This window comes from Antrostomus carolinensis, unplaced genomic scaffold (genome assembly GCF_000700745.2).
Source record: "Antrostomus carolinensis isolate BGI_N321 unplaced genomic scaffold, ASM70074v2 scaffold15030, whole genome shotgun sequence".
In the NCBI taxonomy this organism is placed as follows: Eukaryota; Metazoa; Chordata; class Aves; order Caprimulgiformes; family Caprimulgidae; genus Antrostomus; species Antrostomus carolinensis.
Window position 1 is genome coordinate 1 of NW_010287819.1, and position 13,855 is coordinate 13,855.

The 13,855-nt window shown below is 37.8% G+C and overlaps 1 protein-coding gene across 1 annotated transcript; it reads left to right on the top strand.

Moving 5' to 3' along the window:
• Positions 1-1,539: 1,539 nt before the first annotated feature.
• Positions 1,540-13,693, top strand: LOC104522161 (WD repeat-containing protein 36-like; the record flags this gene model as incomplete). The annotated part of the gene is made up of 9 exons (XM_010164385.1): positions 1,540-1,621; positions 3,747-3,847; positions 4,337-4,454; positions 5,343-5,475; positions 7,166-7,220; positions 8,025-8,157; positions 10,725-10,900; positions 11,457-11,577; positions 13,628-13,693. Coding segments are annotated over exons 1-9 (985 nt in total), but the record flags the coding sequence as incomplete, so codon positions are not given.
• Positions 13,694-13,855: the final 162 nt, after the last annotated feature.

The following is a 13,855-nucleotide window of genomic DNA, read 5'->3' on the forward strand; positions in this document are numbered from 1 at the left end:
GCTGGGAGCTGCTAGTTGACCGGGCCAGAACGGGCTTGTTTGGCCGCACAGCCCACCCCTCGGGCGGGTGCGGCACAGCCCACCCCTCGGGCAGAGCAGCCGTCAGGGGCTGAACCCTTTCGTTCGTTGCTTGATAAACCAAAGCTCACCTACAGTTTGCATAGGTGCAGTTTACCGCTTGAGGGCTACAATTTTGAGGGGCAGTCCCTTAGATCGTATTAAAATTTCTCCCATACAGAAACATTTGAGCATAATTCAGTTCTACAAGATAGAAGCCTGTGATAATGACTAATTTCTTGCTCTACAATAAAAGTGTTTTCAGTATATAGAAACAGTAGCAAAACAGAACTGAATTGAGTTATTATAGTGAATAACAGTGCAGACAGCATAGATCTGCCTGTGTCTTTATGGTGGTCTTTTAGTGTTTGCTTCTGTCAGTTTTCTCTGCAGACTTTGAACTAAAATAGTAATGATCTAAACTGGGCAAAAATGACTATAACTGATGCAAACTCCATGTGAACAGAAAGAAGATAATAACGTTGTGTGTTTGTAGTGGAAATTAAGTAGAAGCAGAGATAATGTAAAAAAAAAAAATGCCCAAGCTCTGCAGGATGTCTAAATATGTGCTTAGTTTCCTGTGAATTAGGGTAAAGTATCTCAAGAAACACAACTTTCTGAATGGTTGTCTTTTGGCAAATACATTGTCCCATTCCTTTTGACCTACTATCTACTGATTTTCCTGTAGATACTGCTGTAAAATAAGATGAATAATTTTTGTCTTGTGAGGCATGAAAGTTCCTTATCTTATCTAGGCTGGTTCATAGAATTTTTAATTTATGTTTATAGTTAATTCATTGCAACCAACCATGCCTTTTTAACATTTCCATTGCAGGTAAAGAAGCTTGGTATTGTTGCTGTGAGTAAGTATGCACAGATTGTTCATTAGTGGTTTCAGTTTGTTATTTGTTTGTTTTTTTAACACATCTGACGACTGCACTTGATTCTCAATTCAAAAATGGAAAATCAATTGTATGTACTCATATTTACAGTGAAATATGTTGAAGGGAGTCTCAAAAATATCAGATATCAATTTGGAATTAAGGCTGTTGTTGCAACTACAACTTAGTTCTTGCAGGGATATACCTTGTGAACATCCTGTCTTTGTCATCTTGTTCTTCCAGGAACTCCCCTAAGGCCTTAAGGAGTGAACAGTGAATAAAGCTGTTAATTCCAGATCCCTCTTCTTTGTTGTTTTTTGTGGTTACTAGAAGGCTGTGTTACAGGAGGAAAATAATTACAGAAGCAGAACAGGTGTGGATGGGGCTAAAAGTCTTCAGGGAGTGTTAAAAATTGGCTGAACTGCTGGATGCAAATGATATGAATTGATGCCTTGGCAGGTAACAAAGTATAGCACCCTGGGTGTCAACAGCAGGGCCCATGTTCAGCACTTTCATCAACAGCTTGGGTGGTGAGGCAATGTCCACTCTTAGTAAAAACTTACAGAAGATGCTGTGTTAGGAGGAGTAGCTGACCCAGAGGATGGCAGAGCTTCAGTCCGAGGAGGTGTTGCAAAACGCTAGGCCTGGGCCAACAGAGATCCTGCCAAGTTCAGCGGGGGCAGGTACAGAATCCTGTACCTTGGACAGAACAAGCTGGGAACTGACTGGCCACATGGCATCCTGCTAAAAAAAGAAAAGGAGCTGGGGCTGTGCTGGTGCCAGGTTGAACATGGACCAAAAATGCAGTAACTGAATAAAGCAAGCCAGGTAATGAGCTACCTTAGGAATGTGGACAGCAGATCAGGGAAGGCTGTTATTCTCCTGTACTTTGTGCTGGCGAATCGTTCCTGGGCTGCAGTACCCGGTTAGTGTGGTTCTCCCCCTCCCACTGCTCCCCATTCTCTTCAGGAGAGATGCTGAGGAACTAGGGAGTGTCAGGGGCCTTACAGCACACAGTATGAGAAGACGTTGAAGTAACTGGATTTGTTTAGTCTTGCAAAGGGAAAAATACAGAGCAGCCTAGAGCCAGCCTGTTGGGCGATTACAGAGATGGCAGAGCTGAATTTGTGGTACTGATGGTAGACAGAGTAACAAGAGGCAACAATCAGAAATTGCAGCTTCAGAGGATCACAGTGGAGGTTAGGAAAAATAGCCCTGACTAAGCAGGAACGTAGGGCGATCTTTCCTGGAAGTTTCCAAGACTCAGCTGGGCATAGCTGCGGTTAACCAGATCTAGTACTGGTGATAATCTGGTTTTGGGAGGAGCGGGGTGGGAGGTTGAACTAAATGATTTCCAAGGGTCCTTTCCAATTGAAGTTTAGATGATTCAGTTTGTTGCACAGTCTGAAAATCAGGTTTTTTACTCCTATATACCACAAAGATTTTACACAGACCTCTTGAGAATAAATAACTGTCACACAACTGGGACTGGATCAGCAGTTAATAGGTCCAGCTGTAAACACATTAATGTAACTTCTTTTTTCACCTTACAAAGTCGTAAAAACGTTGCATATTCTGTGAAATTTTTCTCAGTGAGCTACATCTTACAGACAATGATAATTTAAGCTTTTTGATAAATTGAGATGTTTACATACAAAATTGTGATTGAAAAAATAAATTATATGCCTCTCTTGTTTGTTTATTGATGTTACGTGGTTGGTACACTGAAGTTGTTAATTGGAGTGTGCCTAAAACCGTCTTTGCCTAAGCAGACATGCATACAGCTCACATGAAGTACCAAGTTATCTGTACCCTGATTGTAGGCCTAAGTCACTTCAGAGGCACTATGTGAAGATGTCTAATGTATTCAAACAAATGAAAACTCTCATAAAGTGCAACCTTTTTTAGTTCAGTTCTTCCCATTGAAACTGTGCTGCAGTACAGCAAAGGGTACAGGATTCTTTGTGTCTGCTGGTAATTCATAATAGAAAGCAACACTGTGGGGAAGGCTGCTTTGTGATCATGTAAATTTGTACCATAGGTGCACTCCCATAGAGACCAATTTTTGATCTGGTGTTTCACTATACAGTTGTTAAGCAGTGTGATTTGCATTTTTACATTTCCCTAGATTGAAAGTATTTTTCCCTAGAGTATTTTTTCAGTTTTCTACCATTTGAGACCATACCAGCAGCTTCCGAATATGGTCCGGAGCTTGAGCTTTGACTTTTTTACCATCTAGCTAGTAAAGTAGCTTTTCACAATAGTAGGTGCTCTTTCTGAACAAGTCAAAGATGAGGAGGGAGATGTATTGGAGCAGTAAATTCCCAGCTGTAATCAGGAAGCAGGTGCAGGGGTGACTCGCTAACTTCTAGATCTGCAGAGTGGCTTAACCTGATAGGCGTTGCTAATGCTGAGGCTTTGATTTTTCATCTGTGTTTCCAGTCCGGTGGGCTGTGGGGTTTTGACCATCCACAGAAGTGTTATGTTGTGATAACTTCTTTATAAGCCCTCAGAAAGCTAACGTGTGCCCTTACTTAGTGATAATTCAGTAATTTTTTAGTAAGTGTTTTTCAAAAGAGACACTTTCTGATCCATCAGTCTGATGCTACGTTGTTTTTACGGGTATGATGTTATTTATGGTAATATATGCATTAATTGGAAATGTGTGCATTTCTCTAAGAAATTAAACAGAACATTTAACAGGAGAGCTTTTTCTTTGGGTCACCATGCTAAATAAATACACTGTCAGGCTTTCTCTTTTGTTATGAACTTGAAACTTGTTGAACTTTTCTTCTGTTTGATTAACAGGTAATGCTTTGCCACAAGACATCACATGTTTGGCAGCAGACCGCATGTTGATATTTGCTTCATATGACAATATTCTCCATGCTTTTGCCAGGAACAAAGAGGTTTTTATTAGTTTACATACTGCTTAGTAGTACAAAAGAGTTGTGTAGTGTTTGTGTTTTCAAGACAGTTAATTTTCTACAAATGTTTATTTTTGTAGATGTTTAGTACCTTCAGTTTTAGGGAAACAAAAACTGTAGAAGGAGGAATACAGAGCTGAAAATAGCAGAATGTAAGAGCAAATTCTGTAATGGCTGACTTGTGTTTTATGTATTACTTTTAATAATTAAGTAGTCACTTAAAGATAAAAAATAATTATTAATTCACAATTAAAATTAAACTAGATAATTAAAAATATTCAGTTAAAATATTTTTGCCAACAGTTTTAAATATGAAAGAAAATTATGTATCTTCCATTTAAAGTTGTGTGGCCTTTCCATATATTTAATTTAAACTTGTTGCTGACATGTTAGCTGTCCTCAAGTATTATGTTAACATGATATGCTACCTGAACAGCTTATATTGAAAACATTTCTATTTTAAAATTATAGGTGGTTCATACCTATGAAGGTCACAAGGCAAGGATACACCTTCTGCAGCCTTTTGGTGATCATATCATTTCTGTGGATACTGATAATGTTCTTATTGTTTGGGATATACAGTCAGAAGGTGAGACATTTTATTTTTATTACTACTTTATAGGATAGTGTTGTTAAACATTCAGTAATTTTTAAAAAAGTTTTTTAAATATGCATGTTTAGAGGTAGTTTATTCTTAAAAAAAGAAAAAAAATACTTAAATGATAGTGCTACTTAAATGGTAATCTGAAGTCCTAATCCTGCAGGTTTTCATGAATGGATCCTGCACACCATGCAGAGACCCAGTAAGGTTCCATGTAGGTGGAGAGAGATACGCTTATACAGAAATTGCATTTTAGTGTTCCATTTTCTGGTAAAGACTGCAGTATAGCAGCTTTGGCACCATCTCTGAAATCCTGTAGTTTCTTGATATTTACCAGTCTGGGTAAGACTAAATTCTTAGGAATAATTTTTTGGTTGTGTGAGCATCTTCTCATGCCATTGTAGAGTGCCTTATGAAATCCTGCTTCAGTGCTCTTAGTTATTTTTCTTGTAGAAAGCATTCTCATTGGTGTGACCAATGTCATTCTCTGGATGCTGGGTCTCAAAAGTGGCTGCAGACATGCTTTAGAGATTTGAAGTTGCTATAACAAACAAAAGGCATGCTAATAAGGTGAGGTGTTTTGCTCAGACAGGAGCAGGAAACCTTCAGAAAGATATAAATCACTACAGTTTTGCCAGCATCATTTTGCTGGGTAGGCTTATAGGGAAAAAATACACCTTCAAGCCAAGAGATGTTATAACATAAACAAGTTGAGCCTGTGCTGTTACAGATTAGCTAATCCTTTAATGCACAAAACATCAGTTATGGGATTTGTACAGAGTAAACATCAGTTCTACCTTTACATTTGCCAAGGGATGACAAGCCAGCAGATTTGTCGGGGTAGCCACACTGATGTTGTTTCTTACTTTTTTGCAGAGGAGTATCTTCAAGTGGATTTTGATAAGGCCACTTTTGCAGTTTCTGCAGTTCTACATCCAAGCACCTATTTGAATAAAATTCTCCTTGGGAGTGAACAGGGGAGCTTGCAGCTATGGAATATAAGATCCAAGTAAGAGTCTTAATAACTTGGATATACTTTATGCTCCAAGTATTTTCATATACAATGAATAATACTTTTAAGTACAGTAGGTTTTGAACATGGAATCTTTTACTGAGTCCTTTGGCACAAGTTTTCAGTTGGTCCGTCTCCAGGAACAAAGAATGCTGCTGCTCCCTGAATGCTGATGCCTTTCAAGTTGGGTGTTGTTTACTCTCCCTGCAAAATGTCAGGGATTGTTCAGGAATTTGGTTTTTAATTAGGTTTTTTTTTTATTTCCTGGAATCACATAACTTTCCTGTGAAAATAATTAAAATAGTAGCAAATGCATGTTCAGGCCTTCTGACTCCATTCTTCTAGGCTTAATTTTTTGGTTGTTGTGGGTCCAAGGAAGTACTGGCAGGTAGTGTGGAGGTAATGACTAGCATTTGATCCTTATAGTCAAATAAGAGACGTGTAAACATGTAGTTGTCTCTGAGCATGTCCCAGTAGAGCACTGTCCATAATGGCAGTATTTCATGCCTACCATGATCAGCTACTTTTCTAATTTGTGAAAGTTACAGCTATAGTGAACTTTTCTGCATGTTATTACATATACTGCAAATAGGTGTTAACTCAGCTTGCATAGTTCAGTGTTTTATTATCATAACTACTGTATACTGTCAGTGATATCACTGGTAATTTTTTTGTTTCATATTCCAGTGTTGTGGGGATGCCATATAAGCTGTATAAATAAGGAAATAGGAATAACCATAAAATACAGAAAAGTAAATGTTCTCTACTTACAGTACTCTTGGGTCTCTCCAATGCCTGCCACTGCATCTGAGAGGCAGTACATCCTAGATGGCAAAAATTCTTCCTTAGATGGCTTCGTTTCTCTTTTAATTGTGTAAAACCTGACGGGACTCTTACTGCTCTTTTAGCAGTTTTGCTGGGTTAAGCAATTTATATTTTTGACTGTTTGTTCCCTATGTAGATTATTTTGTAGATAAATATGGGCACATTTAGACCAAAAATAAACTGGAAGAGCTGAGAGGAAGATTTAATGGTCTCCAACAAGAAAGGAAAGTGAGAGATAGTAACAAATGGCTGCTAGCAGTCTTTTTAAGAATGACAACCTGTATCTGTGGTGATGGAATAATTTTTTAATCATATGTATTCTTAAATACTGTCTTCAGAATTTCACCCTTAGTAAGTACTGCATGACTGCCTTGATGGTGAACAGTCCTGCTTTACATTTTGGCTGTTTTCTGAAAGAAACAAGATGAGGTGTGCTTGTAATAATGCATTAGTGTCTTCATTTAGGGAAGTTACTCTGCAAATGAAGGCTTTGTATTTATTAGAAGTTGGACCAGGACTAGCTTTTTATGCTGATGTTAAAAATTCTAAAGTGTGTTCAGAACAAAAATGCATGGGGAGTGACTGGCATAACAGATGTCTTCCTTCCTATTCATGTTGTGTAATTCTGTCACCTTTGAGATATTAATATATGACACTAACTTCTTCAATTAAAGTTAACCCTAAGTTCTATTCTTAACCTTACTTACTAGTATCACAGTTGTTTTTTTCTTTTAATTCACTTAAAAAGACAGAAAAGAAAGCAGGTGTACTTTTCTGTGTAAGTGCATATAAAATACCCATTTTGTCGCGGAAAATCCCCAAGGGTTAATTGATTTATGTTTTTTGGTTTTTTGTTTTCCAGCAAACTCTTATACTCGTTTGCAGGATGGCGCTTGGCGATCACAGCTCTTGAGCAAGTTAGTATTTTTGATCTTATTTCCTTGCATAACTGGTCAAGAATAGCAAGCAAAATATCATTCTTTAAAATTAAAGCAATGAAGATAACTTGTATTCTCTCTGGTAATTTTAATAACCCTCTCTTGAACATTTTAGACATTGAAGAGAGGTAAACTTCAAGGCTTGTTATCTGCCCTTCCTCTAGTCCTAGTTCTTCTGCATTTAGCGTCTTAGCTGCTTTGTGTTCATCACATCTGTAGTCATCACATTCACTGAGTGACACAGTGAATTAACAGAAACAGTTTGTTTGCAAGATATATGCATATTGTGTAATTTCTGATACTTTGGTAGCTTTTTGCTAAATTTATTTTGCTTTAGAGGTTATCAAAATGCAGATTTTGCTGATTCAATAAAAGATTTTATAATTGTTATTTGATGTATTTTTTTGGATATAAAAATCAATTAAAACTTATTAGTAGCATTGATGACAGCTTTGAAAATGGTCTGCAGTTGTCCTGAATAAAACTTGTAGGTGTGGGTGTGTGTGACAGGCTGTATAATGATCTACCAGAACTACTGAAAATGAGAGGTGTTTTCTTGCATCTCTCATTTTTTTTTTTTTTTTTAGAGTTACCAGATCTTCAGTCATGTGTTAAGGTCATGTAGATAGAGATCTCATGCAAGATGCCTTATTTGTTACTTTACTATTTGTCCTAGACTTACATACATTGGCTTGCCCATATTGGTATTAGTAATATAACAGTAGTAGTGTAGCAACAAGCTTTTCCTTTTTCATTTCAGTTACCTTTCATTTTTTCTTGCAGGCTCCAGCAGTGGATGTTGTTGCAGTTGGTCTTGTATCTGGTCATATCATTATACATAATATTAAGTTTGATGAAACTCTGATGAAATTTCAGCAAGACTGGGGTCCTATTACAGCAATATCTTTTCATAAAGGTAAGTCTTAGCATTTCCACTGAAAATGTGTATGAAATCACTCAAACTAAGAGGAAGGTAGATAAATATGTTTTGATAAAGTGTTTCAGAATCAAAATTTGAGCTGAGTTTCAGTTTTCAAAGGCTGCAGATAATCTAGAAAAGTTACCAGTAAGTAAGGTAACTTACTTGATGCATCTTCATCATACTGGCTGTTTTGTAGCATTTTCTTGTGTACTGACACAGTCCACAGGAAATGTGACATACAGTGGTCTTTTTTCAAAGAAAAGTAAGGTAGTTTATGGTGTGCCAATAGCTAGCACAGTACACAGCAGAGTTTGTGTAATCAGTACACTGTAAGTTAGTATCCAAACCTACTTCTCAGTAGTGTCTTCTCTCTTCAAAAAAAGTTAGAATGTTAATATTTGGGTGACTACTGAATGGACATTTGTGGGGAACACTGTTTATATTCACAGCTCGTTTTTTTTTGTCTAATGAGCATCTACTAGTTACTAAAGCTCATTACTGTAATGTTGATCCTGCCTCCAGGGCTGTTGATACTGAATCAAATCTCTTATTTGAATAGACAAACTTGCAAATCTTGTAATAGAATCATAGAATGGTTTGGGTTGGAAGGGACCTTTAAAGGTCATCTAGTCTAGCCTCCCCTGCAGTGAGCAGGGACATCTTCAACTGATCAAGTTACTCAGAGCCCGGTCCAACCTGACCTTGAATGTTTCCATGGATGGGAAAGCTCTCTGGGCAACCTGTGCCAATGTTTCATCATCCTAATTTAAAAAAAATTCTTCCTTATATCTAGTCTGAATCTACGCTCTTTTAGTTTAAAAACATTACCCCTTGTCCTGTTGCTACAGGCCCTGCTAAAAAGTTTGTCCCTGTCTTTCTTAAGCCCCCTTTGAGTATTGAAAGGCCACATTAAGGTCTCACTGGAGCCTTCTCCAGGTTGAACAGCATCAACTCTCTTGGCCTGTCCTCACAGGAGAGGTATTCCATACCTCTGATCATTTTTGTGGCTCTCCTCTGGACCCGCTCCAACAGATCCATGTCTTTCCTGCACTGAGGACCCCAGAGCTGGATGCAGTACTCCAGGTGGGGTCTCACCAGAGCAGAGGGGCAGAATTACTTCCCTCGACCTGCTTTCCACGATTCTTTTGATACAGCCCAGGATAGAGTTGGCCTTCTGGGCTGAGAGCGCACATTGCTGGCTCATGTAGAGCTTTTCATCCACGAGTACCACCACGTCCTTCTCTGTAGGGCTGCTCTCAATACCTTCATCCCCCAGCCTGTGTTGATACTGGGGATTGCTGTCACCCAGGTGCAGGACCTTATACTTGGCCTTGTTGACTCTCATGAGGTTCACATGGGCCCATTTCTGGAGCTTGTGCAGGTCCCTCAGGCATGTCAGCCGCACCACTCAGCTTGGTGTTGTCTGCAAACTTGCTGACGGTGCACTCGATCCCACTGTCTGTGTCACTGATGAAAATACTAAACAGTACTGGTCCCAAAGCAGACCCCCGAGGGACCGATTTCCATCCGGACATTGAGCCATTGACCACTACTATCTGGATGCGACCATACATCCAATTCCTTATCCACCAAACATTCTACTCATCAAGTCCATATGGCAAACCCTGTTGAGACCTGGGGAAAGACTTGTGAGAAGCGGCAAGAGTGCCTTTTTGTGTCAGCCATTTAACTCAAAACTTTAATAAAGTTAAATAACTTCCATTCCCTGTTTGAATGTGTGGTGTTCAGACGTTGTCTAATCTCTCTCTCTTCCTGTCTTTATAGTTAGGAAATTTAGTGTAATTATAACCTGCTTGTTTTGAACTCATGAACTCAGTTTACTCTTAAAGTGCTCTGCATTTGAATTAAAATTAACTTGGCAAATTTCTTTACTGAAAAAAGAAAACTCTAGGCCTGACTGATTTAGTTATCTATGATGTGTGTCATTGCAAACTGGAAATTGACTTTTTCTTTTGTTGGAGCAAAAAGGTTAGTTACAATTATGCAGGACATTTGGTGGAATTTTTATCTTGGTATGATAAGTTTTAAAACTTACTTGAATATTTGTAGTATGTTTTTAGAAGTTAGTATGATGTGTTTACTTCCTTAATATTACACAGGATAGAGCAAATAGAAAAAAAAAATAGAAATTTTGTGAATTGAGGTTTTAATTATTGCTTAGAATGATTGAACAAACAATCAACTTCTTGAATTTATTTTTGCAAGCTGTTGAGCTATAAACTTAAGAGGATTTAAAGAAAACGATAATTTCTAGAGTGGTGATACAGTAGCTCTTACATCCTGAAGTGTGAAGGCCAGTAAGTTTGGGGAAGAATATGGGGTATAGAGTAACTTTTGAAAATGATACAGATATTTCTTGTGCTTTCAAGCAAAACCTCTAGCACTGGATGCTGGATTTAGATATATCTGTTATCTGATATGAAAAACCTTTTCTTGTAGATTGTAGCCTTTTCTTGCATCAGTTTTAAGATGTGAGAAGTCAGTAAGGATGAGATGAATGACAGTAGCAGAACTTTAAAACTTTTTTTTTTTTTGAGCAGATGGACACCCAGTAATGGCAGCTGGTAGCCCAATTGGACACATTGGTTTGTGGGATCTAGAAGAGAAGAAACTAATGTGTCAAATGCAAGATGCCCATTCCACAGCAATAGCTGGTATGTCGTTTGTCCCTGGAGAGCCACTTCTTATTACTAATGGCGCTGATAATGCTATACGGGTAAGTTACAATATCTGCTGCTGTCTGCTGTTACCTTTTTTTTTCTCTTTCAGTCCTCCAAAGTGTAAATGTTTAGTTTGGATTGAAGTAGCAGTTCTTAAATGAAACAAATACAAGAAGACTCAAGTTACTAAAGTTGTTGGCTCTCAGTTTAGTACTGGGGCAGTTTAAGGAGTTGATATGATGGTATCACTGCTTCATGGTAGCCTTGGATCTACTTTTCCAGAACCACACTTTATATCCTGATGCACTATCATAAATCTTGATCTATTTTTTTAATGTTCTGGGTCATGAGCAGTGCATGGGTTGATAGAAGTCCCTTGTGCTTCATGTCCTCTGATGCCTTTAGCCTTTGGTGGAGGGGCAGAATGAACAGCAGGAAACAAATTATCTGCCATGGTGGAAACTTCCAGAGTTTTAGGGTCAAGGATGAAAGCCAGTGTGTGAAGTTGGCTTGCACCAGCTCCCAGCTAAGCCTGTTCCACTGACAAGAAGTGTAATTATTGTCAGGGCAATGTTGATCAGTTTCATTTTTCTACTTTTCTTTGGGAGACAGGTGTGGATTTTTGATGGACCTGGTGGTACAGGACGTGTATTGAGAAGCCGAATGGGACATAGTGCACCACCAACAAAAATCAGGTATCATGGACAAAATGGAGAGCAAATTCTTAGTGCAGGTATGAATTCTCATTCTTCACTCTGATTTCCTGCTGTGATAAAGAAAACATGCAGTGTTAAGTGTCTTTGTTTTATTAATACAATAGATTATATTTAATGTCTAATGTATGTGTATTTATGAAACATAGTAAGCAATTAAGATAGACAGTATCATTTATTATTGTATGAAAACATTTCACAGTTTCCATAGAGGAACGTATGGTAGACTGAAAAGTAGTTACAAACGGAAAAGCTTAGGAGCTGCTTTTGTCATGTGTATTTATAAGTTTGATGAATAAAAACTATTTCTTAATGCCCCGAGGAGCAATTATCTGGTCAAAATGAAAACCCTTAACAACTAGGGAAATTTTGTTGTGACAATGAAAAAATAAGCAACATAATGCATTTAATAACTTAGAGAAACCACTCCACTTTTCCCCCTAGTTTGAGCAAGCTTTGTGGGTTGCAATGTCTTTGTACTTTGTTACAGCTCAATTGTGTCTGTAATATATATTTCCAAGGTCACTTGTTACTAAGATATTAATCTAAAAGTGTAAAAATGTGTGACTACCCTTCCTTACAAACTAGCATGTTTAAAAATCTATAAATAGACCTCTTAAGAAATTAAGTACTATGTCAGACTGTTTTGTGGCCCCTAACACTTCAGTAATAGAATAAAAATAGAATCTTCACCTAATCTTTAATTACTCTGAAAAAAAAATCTCTTGCTGGTAGTCCAACTAGTAACTTGGATTCAAGTAAGTACTCACTTGACAATCATTCAGCTCACACCAGATGAACCACAGTAACAATGTAGGGCTGCTTTGCAAATCCTCAGATTTGCTTTTGCCGTTTACAGCTTTGGTTAACTGTAATGAAACATACGGAGAGGGCAAGAGGCAGCGCCTAGAGTGGAAAGGGTCTCAGGCTTTGAGATCTGATGTATCTACAGTGTAAGGAGACTGATTCTCTTCATTCCTTTCTGAACCAGTGGTAAAACTTTGTGCAACAGAAATGAGGTAGCAGTGCTGTGGAGTATCTTTTAAGTGCTACTGGTTTCCTTAGAATAGACATCTGAAATTTGTAAAATTTCACCAATGTCACTGACTTTCATCCTGCTTAACATTTCTCCCAGTTCATAGGATATACATCCTGCCTTATTTCTGTATCATAGCATCAAGGAAAGGTTGCTTGAATACTGTAATTGTTCCATTGTCTTTCAGATTTTTTATGTTCGCTTTGGGTAGTTTTCTGTTTCCTTACTTTTTTGACCCAATAAAAATATTTTGTGATTATTTTGATTTTTAAAAATAATCTCAGTGCCTTTAATTTTACATGCATTGTGCAGTTTCATTTTCTGTTAGTTTCTGGTTCTGCCTTGTTCACATCTTCCCCACAAAGTGAACTTGTTTGCTAGTTTAAAATTTGGGCCTTCTGTCCCTCTATTAAATTAAATTAAATTCCTGTCAGTTCAGTGAACATTGGTCACTGGGTAGAGAAGTCCCATTAGCTTATGGTTTACAGGAAAGATGGACAACTTGGCTATTAGCATTTTTGTTTGGGTTAGCTTACTGGCTAAACTAGGTGTAGTTCTTAACCAGCCAAAGCACGTGTTGGTTAGAGAAAGGTTAAAGAAAGGTGTATTTTAGTTGGTGAGGGAGTGTCATGGGGAAGCTTTGGAAGTACTATGGAGGTATTTGGTGGATGTAACAGTTTAAGGTTTTAATCATAGAAAGCTGGGAACACTAGATGTTGAGGTAAAATAAGGAATGGGGGGACAGCCAGAGGACTTCAACGTGGAGATGATATCCACAAAAAAGGTATCATTCTGAGCATATGTGGGACAAAGTAGTAGGAATGGGATATAGGCCATAGAAAATTAGGCCACATTAGTTCTGCTGCTCATGGTGTATCTGTATTTTTTTTTCTTTGATCAGAATTTTTAGTGAATACTTTATTATGGTGTTTGAGGTTTCTTAGTGCTTATCTTCTGCTTTTCTTGCTGAGGTAGCTTATGAGTAAACAGAAAATTGATTTTGCCCTTCACTGCTCTCTGCTAATGTTTTTCAGGTCAAGATGGAACATTGCAGTCTTTTTCAACAGTGCATGAAAAGTTCAACAAAAGTTTAGGACGTGGTAAGTATTCCAGTGAAAGTACAAATATTGGTGGAAAAAGCCTTGAAAAGTATTTATGTAGACAGGAGCTAAAATATTAGGTAGGCCTTATTTTCACTTGAACTGTTTCTATAAATTAATTAACTGTTTCTAGAGCTTTAAACTAGATTGGAAGGGGGAAAG